Source organism: Mya arenaria, chromosome 12, assembly GCF_026914265.1.
Source record: "Mya arenaria isolate MELC-2E11 chromosome 12, ASM2691426v1".
In the NCBI taxonomy this organism is placed as follows: Eukaryota; Metazoa; Mollusca; class Bivalvia; order Myida; family Myidae; genus Mya; species Mya arenaria.
The window spans coordinates 43,175,274-43,195,488 of NC_069133.1; the positions used below are offsets into that span (position 1 = coordinate 43,175,274).

A 20,215-nucleotide genomic window follows, 5' to 3' on the forward strand; every position below is an offset into this window, starting at 1 on the left:
TAAGCGGCGCGTTACACCGTCCAAAATTAGCCGTTAACAAGCTGTTTCCGTCCAGTAACACCCAAGTCGTGATCTAACACCTAAACTGGCGTGTAACGTCTTTTAGATCGTTGACATGTACACGGGGACGTTATCACAGCAACGTTATTTATGCTTATAACTGGTCTACGTGGGAAAAGGCAGAGATGACCGCTACAAAATCCCTAAATAGCAGAATTAACGAGACGGGCGTTCCCTCAAAACAGGTGTCCTCATAACATCAGAGGTCGAACCAAAATTGCCTACCATTTTCAGTTCACAATACCTCACGGAGGATACAAAGAGTGGTCGTGTCGCGGTATGCAGAAACCCTAATTAATTTAATCTCTTTCAACAGTGTTTGATAATGATAAATATAATGTGGTAAGCATGGCATTACCACTCTGGCGTACGAGAATAGTTACGCAGGATTCGGGTATAAAATTAAGCAGTATTCGGAACGTAAGGGGGCGGGGGGAAGGGGGGGGGTACACCCAATGTTTTTGCTTGCTATTTCAAAAATGGTAAGCTCCTTTTAACACGAACACTATTTATGAATTGAATGCTTACATGGTCCGTTAAGTTGTTTCAAACTTTCGCGGACAAGAGTTAACAAAACAATGCATTGTGTATATTGAGGTATCAAACCCCCGCAGAACGATGCTCAACACAGAAATCTAAAATTGGTTTTAACAACCAATCGAAGATGCATATTATAAATAAGAAAATAGGGAAAAACGTGTGAATTTAGAATTCTGATCAAGTGACTTCGCATTATTTGCTTGCCGGAAATAACATTCATAATTTTATGGAAATGTTGAATCTATCTCACTAGGTCATTCTTCTTTTCCCATGGGGCTTATGTACGCATGCGCGACTTGTCGACATGATTCCGGCTTGTCGTCGCGGAAACGAACATTGTCTTTGCAATTAAGTTCGTGGCGAAACACGTGTTGTAAGTATACAATCTTTACAATCAGCAAAATGAAGCTGCCATGGCTGCTCAAACTCGCCGAGCAAGACTTTTTACACACTGGACATTTATATACATTACTCATTTATTACTCATATATTTAATCATGTACAAATTTCATCCTTTCTTTAAGCGTGTTAGTTCCGTTCTTGTTTTTTTGTTTGTTATTTTTTGTAATTGATGAGTTATTAATTAGTGGGTCTGTTTCAATAATCTACAAAGGCGGATGAAATCATTTCTGTAAGTGTTTTAGTTCCGTTCTGTTTTTTTGTTTGTTATTTATGTTGTAATTGGTGAGTTATTAATTAGTCGGTTTGTTTCAATAATCTACAAACTATAAGATTGACAAGTAGAAAAGGAATTGGACTTATACTGATCCATTTCACTGTTTAGAAATAAGCTTTGTCACGCAATTAAATATCGCACGTTCGCAATGTCCCTTTGAACCGAAGAAACGGCCAATTTGTTTCGTCCCAACTGCGGCTTCGAACAATTAGTTTTACTATAAAGAAGTTCGTATGTCCCAATGCCGTTTTTTTACGAGCGTTATTTAAAACTACGATCCAAAATGTACATGTGTGGATGGGTATGAGCATGCTTATGCAGTATGCAATATGCCAAAATCAGTTATTGCGGAAGTCCGTTTCTTTGATGTGTGTAGTCGATATTGACAGGCTATAGATGATGCACCCGATTTGAAATTAAATTAAAGGATTGGGGCGATGCCACGATCACTCGTCGCTTCCGAAGACATTGAAAGGCTAAGTTCATCTGCAAATGGAATTATAACGTTGTACTATAGATGGCCTTATGGCAAGCGGCATGCGCATAGTATCAGCTGGTGTTTTTAGTAGAGTTATGGACCTATTAATTCTTCATAGTGTGATATAGGTTTATTTATGTCCGGGCTATTTACAACAATTTTATACAAAGCTCTACTTACACGAGCAGATAATATATTATCACTAAGTACGTTCTGGTTTTGTGATTGCTCCCAGAGTTATGGCCCTTTAATTACCTTATAGTGTGATATAGGTTTATTTGTGTGTGCACTATTTCTCAGCAACTACTGGCTAGAATTCAATGAAACTTCATAGGAAGCTTTAATCAAAGAAGGATATGCGCATATTATCTGCAAGTTCTTTCTCGGTGATTTTTCACAGAGTTATTGCCCTTTAATTTTCATATAGTTGGATTTAGGTTTATTTGGTTCTGACCTTTTCTATTATACCGACAACATACAGTACTGTTACGACCAAATTTTACACCCTTGTGCACTTGGAGTGCACTCCTTGTTAACAAGATATGCACTATGGATAAACTAATGTAGTCTATAGTTTATTAGATAAGCCAGTATTGATGTTTCTGGTCCACAAAGATTGGCCTTACTATATTGATTTAATAGCACTGATAAGATAATTTCCTCTACCATCTTATTGTTTAACTTGTGATAAAATATTTTAATATGTATTGATGACTTTATGATGTAAAGCCGTATAACTTACCTTGTATGAAAGAATAGCTGATACGTATTTATAACGTATCGGTTAAATGACGTCGCGCTTGTCTAATTGAAATTAACAATGACATCATAATTCCTGGCTAGCTATACAATATGAATCTATACAATGGATGAATGTAAATATATCCATATAAAGCCAAAAACGTTCTTTGTTTCCACTTACATATCCAAAAGAAATTAGCACAGGTAGGTAGGCATAACCTTTTTCATTTTTTTGGAGAACCGAGATTCTATACCAAGCCCACCTACATCATGGTATAGAAAATATTTGTTTATTTCAGAGTAAGATCGTATTTTAGTTCACAAGTGTCATATAAGAACATATTTCACGAGCGGTAAACGGGATAACCATTTTTCAAATAAACGGTAAGTTCCTAATTTCCAAATATATCTTTATTTAAACTTGTGTAACATTTCTTGAAATTCTAAATACTTTATTTGCCAACATTTTCTGGTTCAAAGTGGAGTGTTCAGTTTTGATCTATGGGAAGTAACTACAATGTATTTTAAAAGTAGTTCTAAAAGTTGATATTTTCAGTGTTGTTATTTCACTGATAAAACTTCATATTTCATCGAAAAGCATGAAAGAAATGTCACTATTGTAGAATTTTTTTAATATAAAATGGTCAAATTTTAACATGTTCACTGAAAAAAATGAACATTTTTTCTACGAAATTACAAAAAATATCCACACTAGAACAATAAAACTGTAGGGTTGAGAGGAAAAAATTGGGTTGATCAGGTAAGTGGAAAGAAACAATTTTTTTTATAAACAGAAATATAAATTCTTTTTTTATTCAAAACAAATAGCAATAGGTAAAGTACACATATTTTAAAGAATACATGCACATTTTTTTGTATTTTAATACATACAACAGCACTGAACACTTCATAAAAATACTATATAACAAAATAAAATTTTTAACAAATTGACAGTACACTTTTAGAAAGATATAAAAACAGAACATAAATGAAAGACTGAAAAAATAAATAGTATCTGCTCAATCTTTAAATATATATTTGGTCTTTGGCTTATCATTCCGTTATTGACACCTTCTCCTAAACCTGATTGAAGTCGTATAAAAGTCACATGTTGACAAAGGCCAGTCATAACAGCTCACCATTATTTTAAGTCACATGTCAACAAAGCCATTCATAACAGCTCACCATGATTTTAAGTCACATGTTGACAAAGGCCAGTCGTAACAGCTCACCATTATTTTAAGTCACATGTCAACAAAGGCCAATCATAATAGCTCGCTATGATTGTAAGTCACATGTCGACAAAGGCCAGTCATAATAGCTTACCATGATTGTAAGTCACACGTGGACAAAGGGCAGTCATAATAGCTCACTATGATTGTAAGTCACACGTGGTCAAAGGCCAATCATAATAGCTCACTATGATTGTAAGTCACACGTGGACAAAGGCCAGTCATAATAGCTCACTATGATACCATGATTGTAAGTCACACGTCGACAAAGGCCAGTCATAATAGCTCACCATGATTGTAAGTCACACGTCAACAAAGGCCAGTCATAATAGCTCACCATGATTGTAAGTCACACGTCAACAAAGGCCAGTCATAATAGCTCACCATGATTGTGAGTCACATGTTGACAAAGGCCAGTCATAACAGCTCACCATGATTGTAAGTCACATGTTGACAAAGGCCAGTCATAACAGCTCACCATGATTGTAAGTCACATGTTGACAAAGTCCAGTCATAATAGCTCACCATGATTTTAAATCACATGTCGACAAAGGCCAGTCATAATAGCTCACCATGATTATAAATCACATGTCCACAAAGGCCAGTCATAATAGCTTACCATGATTGTTTGTCACATGCCAACAAAGTCCAGTCATAATAGCTCACCATGATTGTAAGTCACATGTCAACAAAGTACAGTCATAATAGCTCACCATGATTGTAAGTCACATGTCAACAAAGTCCAGTCATAATAGCTTACCATGATTGTAAGTCAGATGTCAACAAAGTCCAGTCATAATAGCTTACCATGATTGTAAGTCACATGTTGACAAAGGCCAGTCATAATAGCTTACCATGATTGTAAGTCACATGTCAACAAAGTCCAGTCATAATAGCTTACCATGATTGTAAGTCACATGTCAACAAAGTCCAGTCATAATAGCTCACCATGATTTTAAGTTACATGTCAACAAAGTCCAGTCATAATAGCTCACCATGATTTGAAGTCACAGGTCGAGAAAGTCGAATCATAATAGCTCGCCATCATTCGAAGTCACATGTCAATTAATTTGAATCATAATAGCCCACAATAAATGAGCATCTTGTTATCATGTGAACTTAAAAGACTTACACAATAAAGTTGGTCTAAATTACCCTAAATTGGAGTTCTGTTGATTAATGTAACTGGCCTTACTAGCCCTAACAAGGAGAACAAGAAATTGGTCTGTACACACTGCCATCGGTCTGTTTGCATTTATCCAATCAGGGGCTGGTGAGAAATTTTGACCTGAGGACAGTTAATCAGGATCCATGTCCTTGCTGTTCAGGCACATGTATTGAGTGCCAACCACAAAAGATCAGAAAGGACATAGCGCTCAAGGCTTGCACGCCCAAATATGTTTCCTTGTCATATCAATGTCCTGATATCATTATCCTGATATTGTTAAAATTATATCAATATCCTTCCATTATCAGACGAGTTTGTCCACCCTGCAGAACTGACCGGTGTCCAGGTTTCTGGCCATCAGCTGATCTGGTGCGGCATTGGGAGTGGCATGGCCCACAAATAACCGCGGTATAGTGCAGTCCTGGAAAAGTCATAAAACAAGTTGGTGAATAAACGGCAACAGAAGCACAGTGATATTAGTTTTTTTTTTATTTACAATGATTTTGAAGAAAGTTATTCACTTAAAGCTGCACTCTCACAGAATGAGATTTTACATTTTTTTATATTTATGTCTCATACTTGCTGATTTTAGCATCAATGCCTTCAATTAAGTAATATAAGATAACTTAGAATATAACAGATCTCAATTGTATGGAGCCTATAGTACTTAACTACATACTACACCCTGCTGTACCCCTTTGTGTGACAGATTCTATTTTTAGAAATAAGTTTAAATATATAATAAATATATATAATATTTAAACAACTAATTTTGACACTTCAGTAAAGATATTTAGTATTGAAAGTAGTTACAACATATATGCAATAAGAATTGAACATGGGCCCTTGCAAGTGCCCCCATTAAGGCTCATTAAATGCATCAAAAGTGCCCTTTCTGACCTAGCACCCTGCCCTTTTCAAATCGTGGCTGGAGCACACTGGCCACAGGTGAAAGCATTTGTTTTTGCAAACTAGCAAAAAGATAATATATATATATATATCGCTAACCTTTAGATATCTGACAGCAACTGGTGAGATATTGGCACAGCCATTCATGTAGATCTCCTCCAGCTGTGGGCAACAGTTAGCCAGACAGAATATGGAGGCATCAGTCAGGCTGCCAACACCCGACACGACCAGAGACACCAGCGAACAGTGGCGGGCCAACTCACACACTCCAACATCCGTCACCTGAAAATTTAACCAATACAATAAAACTGTGATCGCTCAAGGAAGCCGGGGCTCGAGCTACAATCTCGAGTGTTCCGATATTTTAAATGACCAAAGTTTCCATTTTAATCTGTTATGAATGTCTAACAATGTTTCTTTTCAAATTTTGTAGTTGTTTTACCGATTGTTTACTATGGCTACATGTATATAGGTGATATAAGAATGTAGCTGTGGGCTGTATGGCAATACTTGTATAAATAATGTTATGTCTACCAAACCATGGTTCCTTATAACAAAACAAGGTAACTACATATTCATTTTTTTTTCAAATAAAAAGTTTATTATTTTATTTATTGAACAAAAAACATCGAATATTCATCAACAAATTTTGACATTTGAATACCAAACATTCAATCGAATATTCGAATATTTGTTTGAATCTCTAATAAAAACACAGAAAAGCTAAAAATAAAAACAAACTTATGCGTACCAGTCTACAACCTTTGATGCACAGTCGACTTAGGCCGGGGCAGTTTTGAGCAAGAGTGGTCAGTATTTCATCGTCCACACACGTCACACCGGACAAGTGCAGACGCTCCAGGTTAGAACACTGTGCCACAACCTCTGACAATACCTCGTATGACAGCTGTGACATAACAAGCAAATGTTTTACCAAAAGAAAACAGCTAGCATTATTTCAAATATGATACTTTTGTTGTGAAAGTTGTTGGCGAATGTGGTTTATTATGTGCAAAGGCTGTCAAGTCAGCTTCAAAATGGTCTACTTTGAGCCAGAGTTGTCACCAGATTGGTCAATTGTCAGCTGAAGTGGTCAATTGTCAGCCAAAGTGGTCAATTATGAGCCAGAATGGCATGAAAGACACGAATGCTTCAGGTTAGAACACAGGGAAACAACCTATGACAGCACCTTGTATGATAGACAGGAAAATATACAATATAATGATACAAGGTTCTTACTTAATTGTTTACAGAACTTCCAGGCCAGACACTGTTACTTTAATTAGGTTTCATTCTTTCAGGTATGTGATGTAGCTAATGAATAGCAATGTTTTTCATTTTTCATTTTTCTCAATTTTCATTTATAAAAGAAACATATTTCATAAAATTATTTTTCTCCTCCAAATTAAATCACTAGCAACATGCAATTCCTGCCACCCTATAGTCTGGAATAAATGGCAGGGTCTCTTAATTAAAGGTCAGTCATGTTAATGTTTGGAAAAAAAAATCAACACAATATCTGTCTATGTAAAAAATCATTTCTACTTACCTTTTTCATGCCGATAGCCAGACCCTTCAGCCTGGTGGCCCGGACAGGGTCCCTGAGCAGCGGAAGTAGGCCTGTTCCAGTCATGTTTGGTATAAGGCTGAGATGCAGGGCCTCAAGGGAACTGCAGTGTTGTGTGACCGCCTCCAGGGCCTTGTCCGTCAGACAAGCTGACACTGATCCACTGATGTCGAACAACGTCAGGCCTGCCCCGATATGTTCAAGAATCTGCAATTGAGGTTGAATAATGAATGACTGATTCCACTCCTATCTGTTCCAGAACCTGCAATGGAGGTAGGATAAAAAGACTGCTCCTGCTCCTTTGTGTTCAAGAATCATCTACCAACTTTTTCATTTTGCTACAAATCTCGATTCCACTTCTCATTGTTTCCCTGAGGACTTAAGAATATTCTTAAACATGTGCATCATTGCCTTAAAGTGATATGCGCACAAGACAATACTTTAATATGGTCCATGGTTATGAAAAATTCTAGTGAAAAGGCCAAAATTCAGCAGATTTGAAAATGAATCATTGCTATTGAGGTACTGAGTACATGTATATTAAAAAAGTGTGGACACCATAATTTAAAAGTATATAAAAATATTGTATATCAATACAAAATGTAGGTAAGTCCATGAACGATAGACAACACCTAGTTAGCATGAACATATGATTGTCCAGTTAAAATGATTGTTAGTGCACTTGCTTCTCGGCGAGGACTGCTGGGTTTGATCCCCGGCATTGGGCATGTGAGTTTGGTTTGTGGTCATCAAGCCGGACAAGTGGGTATTCTCTGGGTAATCCCGACTTTGAGCATTCTATTGATACCATGAGCATATTTTGTCCCAGATCATTGTCCAATAAGGAGTCTGATTTTCCAATAAATATAAGTCTCTATCTCATTTTGAATGTGAAGTAAAAGATAAAAAGTAAAAATATAAATCTTCTGTGACCTATATAAAATTAATAATCTGGAACAACATATTATTCAGCCAGAACAATGACATTGAGTATTTTTATACAAATGTGGAGGTTAATTTGATGTTTTTCCGTTTCAAAATTTAAGCCCGGTTCCAAATCAAATGTAAGCGTGCACAAGGCTGGGACACAATTTCAACGACATCATTTCCAAAATACCGAAATGAAGTTACGTGCACATACAAATTGGCGTGTTTTCTAAAAAAGTGTTATAGCAATATAGCAATTTGTTTCAGCTTGTGAACACCAAGGTGGATATTTCACTCGTGGCCATGCCACTCATGAAATATAAATTTTGGTGCTCACTCGGTGAAATATATTACGATCTTACACTGAAACAAATAATTATTCTCTGTTTCATTGTTGTTTTTTCTCCTTGCAACTGAACCATTCTGTGTTGGTTGTTATTGCCTACCTGAGCAAGTGTTTCATCATTCAGGGCTGGCACTCCGCACAGTTTGACGCACTTGAGACGGCGTAGTCTCTGGAGACACTCCACCAGGATCTGTAGAATGGAATTGAATGAAATACATGTGGATTGGAATAGAGCAAAAATTGGCATTGAATAAAATGAAACAAAATATAATGGAACATAAAATAATAAAATAAGATGGAATGGAAAATAAAAGAAAAGAATGGAATAGAATAGTATGAAATGGAACATAATAAAATTGAATAAATCAGTATGAAATAAAATAGAATGGAACAGAATGGATAATGGAACAGAATGGAGAAAGAGAGTACAACATGAAATATTAATTACAATACAATGGAAAGAAATAGAATAGAATGGAATAAAACAGAATGGGATGAACTAGAGAGGAGGAAATAGATAGGGATAAAAAAGAGTGTAATATGAATGCTATAGAATACAACAGAATAGAATAGAGAATTGAAAACTTTCCAACTTTTTGGCTTTTATAATTCACATCATAATCAGTCATTCTACAGTAGCATGAATTTGATTAGCAAAACACAAACAGTTTAAGAATTGATAACTTATTCAAACCAAACAGGTGCATTGAATAAAACATACTGTATAATTTATCATAATTATTATTCAAACTATTTTGTAAAAATGTACTCGCCTGTGTGTCGGTTAGGAGAATACCAATGAGTGAAAGATCGGTCAGCGATGTTGGCAGGGTCCATAGGGCCTCAACATCAGGCGGGCTGCACAGGTGGGTGCAGAATGACAGGTCCAGAACCTTCAGGCCGGGGCAGCCTATACTGAACTAAAACAAAAGGTGCCTGTTTTAATAAAGATCTTAGTAGATCTTAGAGGTAAATAGATCTTAGGGTTATATTTTCATTAAAATTTGCTTAACATTTTTGTGAACTGAACATAACTCTTCCCCAAAAATAAATTGTCACTTCTGTTATTTTAAATGTTTATTTACTATAAATGCAAATGAAAACTGAAATATGTTTGGGCTAGTAAAAGTTGTTTTGGGCTAGTACATTTACTTGCCAGCTAGCCTGAATAGGCCAGTGGTCTCAAAAAAAGGGCCACAGACTGTATGCCTAGCAATAAACGTGTATGGATGACAGCATTTATATGGAATTGATAACAAAAGACAGAATCATAATCAATTAAGAAAATTACCTTTGTTAACGCCTGTCCTGATATTTTTGAGCTTCCATGCAGATTGAGGCTAAAATAAAAAATTGAACCATTCAAAAAACAAACTTAAAAATCTATTAGCAAGAAAATTAAGACCAATCATCACAAGTAAATGAAAGGTTTTTTATCAGTTGCTTAACTGAGAAAAATAGTTCATGTGACTTGCTCCATACAAGCATTTTGGCATAGTACCAAGTAGTATGTGTACAAAGTACAAAAGTCAACTGTTTTTAAAATTTACACTTCGGCCCTCTCACAGATTGATTGTTTTGACAATTTTTTTTTTGGTCTTGGAATGAGTCAATTATTGCGTAAATGTCTGGAAACTAGCTTAAATGTGAGACATCACAACAAAGACACAAGGCTTAATATAATGACAATGCCTCACTGCAATTTTTTTTCTGATGAAACAGACTTTTCTGCAAAATCCCCGAGATTTTTTCTGTGAGAAACATACGGTTTCCGTTGGAGACAGAGAAACTTAAACTCCTGATATGTCTTACATGCGCATGTTCGGACAGTAACTGGCCACTGCGACAAGGCATTCATCACACATCTGGTTAAGCTTGGTGTCCAGCACTTCCTGAATGAGAAACTTAATAGTAAAAATATACATTCTAGCTGGAACAAAAGGTAAAAGAAATTTGGGAGTGAGGTTAACAATTATAATAAAAAAAATTCTTACAGTTTCTCATAGGGAAAATTATGGATACCAGCACCATTAAAAACACAGGCTAAAGCAAGCTATGCATTCAGTTAAAGCATATGCGGCGAACGCTTGCTGTTTGGTTCCCTGTTTGCAGTGAATGGCTGCGTTGCAACAGGGATACAAAACGAAACAGTTTGCTTACATTTTGTAAACCCACGCCTTATTGGATGCATTGCTGATTTTGGAAACTGATGCAAGCTTGATTCTATAGTCTATCGGTTTCCGTTGCAATCAAGACAAATATATAGAATAATGCTATATCTATATACATACCAGACTTGGTCCAAGGTGGTAGGCAAGGCTGATCACATAGGCGTGCATCCTCTCCTCGTGCGACCTCGACCTATGGGTATGTTCAGCTACACCCCAGAGGTACAGCTCCTTGATCTGCCTGTTCCTTCCTGCAAGGGTGTCCACCCCTACAAGACAGAGAAAGTGGTAAACATATTACAACTAAGCTTCACCCGAGAGGTAATTAATTAAGCTTAGACCGACTACAAGTCCTTAATTAACCTGTTCTTCCCTGCCATGATGTCAACTCCTACAAGGCAGACTATTTTACAAAACCAGTAATTTTTCATACAATCAATTACTTCAATGATTACAACAAATATTTACCTTTGAATGAGATTCCACTGCTTTGTTTTAAGTCAACAACTATAAGATTCTCTGACCACACCAACTTCAGGGCATTGTCTGTCAGCTGTTTCATCCCTCTCAATCTCAATAACTTGAGTTCTGTCTGATTTCTGGTAATAGCTTGTACCCCATCATCTGTAGGATACATTGAAGTAAGTTAGTTGAGAACTAAGCTTTGCTCTTTGAAATAACCATGGATAGTACTGTTAAGACCAAGCTTGACACCCTTGTGCAAATGCACTGTACTAAGATAAGAAAATGAATTAACTAGATCAATAATATAGTATGCGTCCATAGTCACTTAAGTCTTGAATCTGAAAAAGAGGCCCAGACTAATGAAGTGAATTTCAAAAAGTTATAAAAAATCTTTGATATACTTGCATTACTTACTTTTAACAAAAGCAACATTTATTGTTGTAACATAATTATATTATTGAAAACATATACAGCAATTTGTTTTCTATCTCCAAATATTTGATCTGGTTGAAAATTATTTATCAAATATAGCCTTTGAACCTTATAAACAATCCCCAATTGATTGTAAACCTTCTATAGATGTTAGGAAAACAATGGACTAATAATCACTGATTATGATAATTGGCAGGATCATGATGTTAATCTCTGCCCTGCAATGTGTGACAAGCTGAATGCAGTGACATTATGACAATTTTCTAACCTTGCAAAAAATGCAATTTCAGGGTATTTTTTTTTCAAAAGTGGTAGATTTTGTCAGGATAGTAGTAGATTGGTAGAGGGGTTCACATGTCTGCAGATTCCCAAGGACCAAACACACTTTGACATTTCAATAATAGATTTAGTCATTCTAAAATGCCGTCCAGGCTCTTTTTTTTAATGATGGTTAGCCTGGACGACTAATAATAGATTATGAAAATAAATAAGATTTATAAAAACACCACATACATATAATTTTCCATTTAATAAGTAAATAAATTTCATTACCTGTTATGCCAAAACATTTGATGATTGACAAGCTTTCCAGTTTGCATTCAGATGCTGCGATACTTTTTAAGAGATTATCACTAATTTGTTCACATTTGTAGAAATTAATTTTTGTCAATGACTTGCTGAAAAGCTTGGTCATGTGTGGAACATAGCTTTCTGTTAACAAATCGTGCCAAGCTATTTGTTCCAGTAATAATTCTTTGTAGACAGTTGGTAATTTACAAACATCATCCAGTTTGTGTAGATTATTTTGAATAAAGTTCAAGGAAATATCACTCAATGTTTTCACCATTTTGAATATATTCCTGCACTACCTAAAGTGCTAAGAGTCAGTGTTCACTGGAAAGGGAGTGTTTAATATAAATTTCCAGTGTATAAATAGAATTAAATGGAAATATCTATTTATCTATTTTTAGAACATGAGTAACAGATTAACTCTTGCAAGCTCGAAGAGTTGAAGGAGTGGTTGTGCCTGATGTCATTCTGTTGAATTCATTGATTTACGTCTGTTACTCAGTTCAAACTACAAAATATTATAAAATATGAATTCCTTCCTATGTTGTTCGGTGAATTTCTTTTTTTTATCTTAAAAAATAATGAATGCACTTCGTTTGTTTTGATTTTTGAACTTTCAGACGCTTGTCGATCATGGTAAGGCGTTTATTAATCATAACGTCCCTTTTTATTACGTTCGCAAACTTAAAACAGCGACCACTTCCCCTTTTAATAGAGTTAAACAAATACTCAGGCAAATATCATCGATTCCAGATGTGAAACATGAAGTGCAGGTTGCTAATCTAATGTAAATGCTGAGGCCGGATGCAAAGTAACTCTGTAACTGTGCATTTTCTACTTCTTAGGTCCATTGTGTTTTGTTGTCTTCTTTGGAACTGTACGTACTTTATAAATATAGTTGTTTTCTAAATGTTTTTGGCATTTTACTTGTATTTTATTTCACCTTTTTACATCCGATATTTACTTTTTAGTATTTATATGTATTCTGTATATATTTTGGCTGCACTGGCCTTGTTTTAGTTAAAACCATCTTTGACACGTTCACACCACTGATGATACCGAGTGTCCTTTCATTGGTACGTCGTGGGATCCAACTGAAAGAGCAAACTAGATTCGGATTGAATTAGAAAAAGATTAAAATATGTTTAAATAATAAACTGACTTTCATTTTCAAAAAAAATCATCAGTATGGCAAAACAAAACAAAATAATTCATGAGATGAGAGCCCCCAAACTGTTGATGGTGTACACACAAACCCGGTATAATGTTTGGCTCTTAGAAGAGCATGTTCCAAGTTATCCGACCCTTCAATTTAACCCCAACGTAAAATCAGCGAATTCATTAAATATTAAAATCAGTTTTATTTTGAAATTTATATTTCGTCCCATTGGTGCAAAAAGATACCAAACAACATTTTGACCAAAATTGACTTTTCACTATTTTTAGTTAGAAATAACTTTTTTCTACCTTGTCTAAAAAGATCTCCCCTGAATATTGAATATTGACTGAGATATGAGTTCGTGCAGTTTGGTACCAAGTGAAATTGGTGCTTTTGATTGGTGGAAAAGGGTACCATATGCCATCTGGTGTATGCAAGAAGGTGCTATAAGACACATGGTACCTTTCTGCATTGAAATATTTTAACACATTATATATTATTTTTTTTATGCAAAAAGGAGCCTTATGGCATGTGGTACCTTATTGCATAAGATGATTCTAAAGCATTAGGTACATATTGCGATGTAAAAAGGAGCCATACGACTTGTGGTACCTTCTTGCATAAAATGATTTTAACTTAAATAAGTTTACAAAGTGTGCAATAAGTGACAAAGTGGCATATGGTTCTTTTTTTGCGTAAATTATTAAGACTAAAATGTTAACATTTTACAATATAATAGATGTTTATATGGTACCTTTATGTACTGATAGCAATACACAATTTTCTACTAATTAACACTGATAACGTTGATATCAGGTAACAAGTGTACGGTTGGTTATTGTCACTTTTTGTGGGATAAGAAACACCAGATGTTGTTGACTTCACATTCGAGAAGTGTAATTTGTTCATAAGGACAGAAGATTAAGAAGGGAGATATGGATACCATAACAAATGTAAGTATTGTTTTCTGTCACCTTCAAAACAAAATTAAGTAATAATGATTATAACTTTATTTGGGGTGCTTTGAATATAACTGAATGTATTATTTGTCTGTAAAGTAATGGTATTTTGGATTTATCCGTTCTAATTTTGCATTGCGATATGTAATATGGAATGTGTATTTAGCGTAATATACATCTAAATATGTTTTATAAAGTAGTAAGGTAGTTATAACAAAATTATGTTTCAGTAAGATTGCATAGTAAGATGAGGACATCTACTTTGCGACGCCAATAGCTGATTAAAGTGGAATTACACAAAATTCAATATGTGGAGATACTATAACATCAAAAAGAACTATTCATGACGAGCCTGCTATACAGAATTCCAATTCTGAAGATGATTTTTCATTAACAGATATACAAAGGTGTGAAGGACTGTGGTAACCCGTCAAATTAAAATGAATAGATCCAAGTGAAGAAGGTTACAATGACATTGATCTTGATGAAACTTACAAACCAAGCAAGGATCATTTTACTTCCACTGATACAGCAAATGAGACTATATTTGGAAATAATAAACGGAAAACAGAGGTTTTAGCGAGAAAAATCATGGAAGAAAATTCCGAAACATATCAAGATCTAGCAAATGAAGACTCGAATAAAAGAAGCGGGAAAGAACATAGAGAGATGTCCATCAAAAACTAATGAACAGTATAACACTCTCACAAAATAAGAGATGCAAACAGACAATAAAATTAATAATTAGCGCCACTTGGAAAGAGCAAAGAGTATAAGTATAACGTTACATACAATGCAAACAATTGTACGACAGTCACACATCACGACTGGATAACTTTCTTGTCAGCAATGAACATAAGCGAGCTAACGTCCGTGGGGATGGAAACTGCTTTTTCAGAGCACCAAAAGAAAGATAAAATGAATTTATAACTGATGATGTATCAGAAAGAAGGAAAAACCAGTGTAACATTATATTGCAAACCAGTGAACATTCTGTTCAAACAAGCCAATAGGGTACCGCAGTTCCAGTGAAATCAAAATGTTAAGAACAATCTTACAATCTTACAATCTTTGTTTCTACAAGCCAAAACAGGACCAATGTTTCGTGTGTGAATTATATAGAAGGTAGCAAGCAGATGGTAGTACTAATGAAAATTTGACCAAAGAATACGAAGAACTTCAGTTAAATAAAGAAAATGAAATAGAAGGGACGGAAAAGGTCAAAGAGAGAGAGAGAGAGCAAAAGCTTTCAGTAGTGTGTACGTTGAAACGTTGGACTCACAGGCAGTGCTTAGGCCTTGCAACTCTCTTTTCATAAGTCAGTGAGGTAGACTACTGTATAAAACTATGTGACCATTTGACCATTTATTCGTTGTGAAATAAACAAGTATTTTGTCACCTTTGGAACACCTTTGGAACAAGACCCAGTGCATACGAGGCTCCTCCGAGGTAGCTACATGTCTCATAAAAACACTGTAAGTTTGTTAAAAAGGTTATGTGCAAGAGGTTGTGTACATCTCTGACAAAACAGAAACCAGTATGTAACGTCATCCTTTCTGTTCACACCTACAATTACCACAACTCAAACCCCTTTGTCACAAGTTTCTTGTGTCAGGACAATCTCAAATGGAATGTGATTCTGTTCACTCAACTATAGAAACAGCAAAAAAACGTCTGTGTGTGTTCGTCTCAATGGATTACACGAAAGACAAACCTGTATGTTGTGGTTTTAATCAAATACAACCATATGGTAGACTACAATAAATTTGTGAAAAATACTGTCCAAACTCAAAATTGTCAACCTCTTGTATGCGCAGAAAGTGGCTACATGTTAAATTGAGTTAGGTAAAAAAATCCTCACCCAAAAATACATTTGTGAATTATTTATTTGAAATGAACTCATTTCTAGAGATAGCAATATCAACCTTAACAAGGTAGACGGAAATGTTGGCCTTTGCACAAAGGAGATCGTTTCATCACCTCTCACTTTATGTCAGCATAACAAACATACATGTTGTGCCAGTCATCAGACGATGTAGATATTGATGATGAATAAACATGAGTATTTCAGTATGAACAGATTCATTTTTCATACTGGAAAAAGCTTTCCTTTTGTAGTAAAACTATTTACGGTATAAGCTTCATGTATAATTTCTGTGCGGAAAACAGTGAACACTATCTTGTGAATACATATAATCAGTGTGCAATGCAAAACTGTTGACATGTGTAATAATTATGATAAACGTTATACATTTACACTGAACTGGAATTAAAAATCATGATACAAAGCCTTGTTCTTTGTAATATTGTTCAAATTTTTGCACCATAAATGAATTATTATAACGTTTACTATACTATAATACTATAAATATAATCACTTATATTTGACATATTGTACCAAATGTTGCATTATTAAAGATCAATGAACATTTCTTATATTTTGTGTTTGATATTTATGCCTAAAATATCAAGCAATAAGGTACCATATGACATAAGGCACCTTATAGCATGCAGTTTTATCTGATTATTCCAACTGAGGTTTATGCAACAAGGTACTAATTGCCATATGGCTCCTTTTCACATTATTTGTTTTACCTAATCACCTAATGCAAGAAGGTACCATGATACAAAATTAACTAATTAACCTTAATTATCCATTGTATTGATTTGCAATTCAAGGAACAATTTAAATAAACCATTTGAGATAAGTGATAAAAGATTCAAAGTCGCAAAATCGTTTTCTGATTTTTTAGGAACCGCCAAACCTTTAAACTCATTTTACTCGAAAGTATGAAAATGTCGCTTGGTACCTTTTTGCACCAATTGGACGATTTATTCTTGATCCGGGTTAATCCAGATGATCCGTGTTGGCTTTGGTGTGAATGTAGGTAGCTTTGTTGCGGATAAAACACCCCGTACACGCCCCGGGGTGATCTGTGTCCAACACGACAGGCCGGCCATGATCAACATAGTGCCTCTGCAGAGCTTCCGGGGGACCAACACGATTGCTACACGGACCGTCTCGGGCGACCCCGGATTGAAAAATCCGAGCCGATGGTTCCGGACGGTCCCAGATGACCATAGCAAAAAACATCGAGCCTCGGAAAATTCGAGCCAAGCGGAAGTTCTCACATTCAGTATAAAAAAATCGGTCCTTTACATCAAGCTCGAACCAAAGAGGAATTCGTGCCGAACGAGCTCGAGCTAACGGAGAATGACAGTATTGAAAAAAACAACACACTCGGATAATTAAAGAAAAATAACACATAATCATGTTAGAAGTTAAAACATGAAAGTTAATTTTATGAATAAAATGATCATACGGAGAATAAGAAAAAAGCGTCGGCAGCAGCATACGATCCTTTGGCGGTCGGGGACCATATCCAATGCATTACAGTATTCGGAGCTCCTCGGCCATTTTTTCAAAAACAACCTCGGATGTATGCCGGTACATCTGTTAAAGTAGTCCGTGTTTTTTTAATAAAAGCATTAATTAAATGTAGTGTTTAAGAGTTGTATTCATTGCTCTCAGTTTAAATTGATTGCTAGTGAAGTGTATTATTGCAAACATAATAACGATTCGCAAGGGTTAAGTCATAAATTTTAACTACTAAATAAGATTACTACGCGATCTATTTGCAGCGGACTTAAACGTACCACTTTTTAAGTATGTAAACCGTCCATATACATCCGAGGTTGTTTTTGAAAAAATGGCCGAGGAGTTTCGAATGTGCATTACAGTAGACATGCCATTTCCCAGAGTTCTACGTAACATATGGACACAATGTATGATAAATTATGGCGGCGTATGTAAACGTTGTAGCGATAGTCGTCAATATTCAAAGGTTTATGTGTACAATTTAAGCGAACACTGTTTTCTACAAACTTATCTTTTTTGTCGACAGTCTTCGTTATTAGGACTAGTTATGTAATGCAACTAGTGATTTATTTCTGTACTCGTAAATATAAACGAATGCACTGTCAAGGACAAATAATGGGGCTTTAAAGGGGCACAACTTACAATAGGTTTACATTTCATAGATGCAAAAAAATAAAATAATAATTCATTATGTTTTATTCATATGACTTAAATTATTAAAGAAATGATTTGTGTGCATTTTAAAAAAGATCAGCCTTTATAAATCGAGTTTCTAATTTATAGCTACGTGGCCACAAATTACCCAGTTCAAAAAGCGCCAAGCTTTAGCTTATTTAATTTTATCTCCACACAAATCAAAGGCTTTTAAATATTGAAGACAAATGAGTTAAACATAATGATGCATTAAAAAATGCACATATCAAGTGTAACCTATAATGTGTCCCTTTTAGATTGGCTAGAGCTAATATGGGCTCTAGAATTTTAACTAAGTTTTTCGATCATTCGACATTATATATTACTTTTTGACGAAACATGACCCACATTTGATTTCACATTGACTGTAAATAGAGACACATATTCTCGCCAATTTTTAAAGAGTTTGTTTATAAATATTTTATTGAAAGAAAATACTATAACGCACAACGTTTTGGGAGCACGACTGGAAGCCACTCACTTCACTTAACTAACCAGGACCATGGTGTGCTCAATTCAGTTTAGGGGTCAACATTATATTTTGTCCAATGAGAAGGCAGCGTTTCTCAAGTTTTTCAAAACATTTATTTCAGTAAATCAGCAGTCAGCCGTTATCCATTTTAATCAGGTGAAGCGGTAGATAAAAACAATGCAGGCCCATTTAGTAGGTAGTTTACACAATATAATGTAGACCACTAAAAAAAAAGATTGTTAGTAAGTTCTTTCACAAAATTAATGGTTATTCAACTGTGTGGCATCAAACCAATTACTTCTGTTAGTACATATATACTAACAAGTTTAACCATAACTTAGATGGTCATGCCCATGTATTAAGCGTTTAAAATACGTTCGATAAAATATGGAATGGTTAACTTCATGGAAACATATAGAGAATAAGATCGAATAATATATTATTATGTATTGTAATATTTATGGCAAAACAACGATTGCACACATATTGAATAGTTGCTAATTTGAACATACATTTTCATTACGTATAAAACATGACAATAATTAATCAATCAAATAACAATATTTCAATAAGGGACTCTGATTGTTCAGAATTTTGTAACAGTTAACAACGTTGTTAACTTCGTCGTTGTTAACTTTAAAATCGTTACAGCTATAGCAGTTAAATGGATACACTTGTGATATGATATATTCTAACACGATTTGAATCAACTGTTTATTATGTATATATTTATATCTATATCCATATATGCGAGCACCTTATCAAATATTTCACTTTTAAAAGTCGTTAATGTCGTTAATCACGTTGTTAACTGTAACAAAGTTCTGAGCAATCAGTCCCTTTTCAATGCCTCGTTATCCCGTGTTAATGATTTCTTCTCCTTTAAAAGACGACGTATGTTTCACTCTGACGTCATTGGAATGCATCCACGTTACGTTTTCGTTCAAGCGTTCGTAATTATACGTTTCATTGTTCGTCTTGTTATTTGGAACAGTTATATGTTTATTGCTACCACTGGAAGTCGACTGTTCGTCCGAGTGTTCATGAAAATATGTATTCGTGTCATCCGGAACTTCGATAGATATGGCCTCACCTTCTTGGTCACACAACTTATAACAACTAACGTCTTCGAGCGGTTGGCTGGCCTCGATATTGTTCAGCCAACTTTGGCACTTCCGGTTATTATCTTCTTGTTCGATTTGCTCGTTAAACGAGCTCTCTCTATCGAGTCCGATGTCAACCGGTGTTGTGTCCGCCAGGGTCACGGTTAAATC

General features: G+C 35.1%; 1 protein-coding gene across 1 annotated transcript; it reads right to left on the reverse strand.

Annotated features, from left to right (window-relative positions):
- Positions 1-3,292: 3,292 nt before the first annotated feature.
- Positions 3,293-12,903, reverse strand: LOC128210939 (F-box/LRR-repeat protein 2-like). Its single transcript, XM_052915283.1, has 11 exons — positions 12,262-12,903; positions 11,281-11,436; positions 10,936-11,081; positions 10,457-10,536; positions 9,936-9,984; positions 9,418-9,564; positions 8,745-8,834; positions 7,354-7,578; positions 6,556-6,711; positions 5,904-6,086; positions 3,293-5,316 (listed from the first exon to the last, which is right to left on the reverse strand). The coding sequence occupies exons 1-11, from the start codon at positions 12,554-12,556 to the stop codon at positions 5,200-5,202; spliced, it is 1,644 nt and encodes a 547-aa protein (XP_052771243.1). The 5' UTR covers positions 12,557-12,903; the 3' UTR covers positions 3,293-5,199.
- Between the last annotated feature and the right edge of the window lie 7,312 nt (positions 12,904-20,215).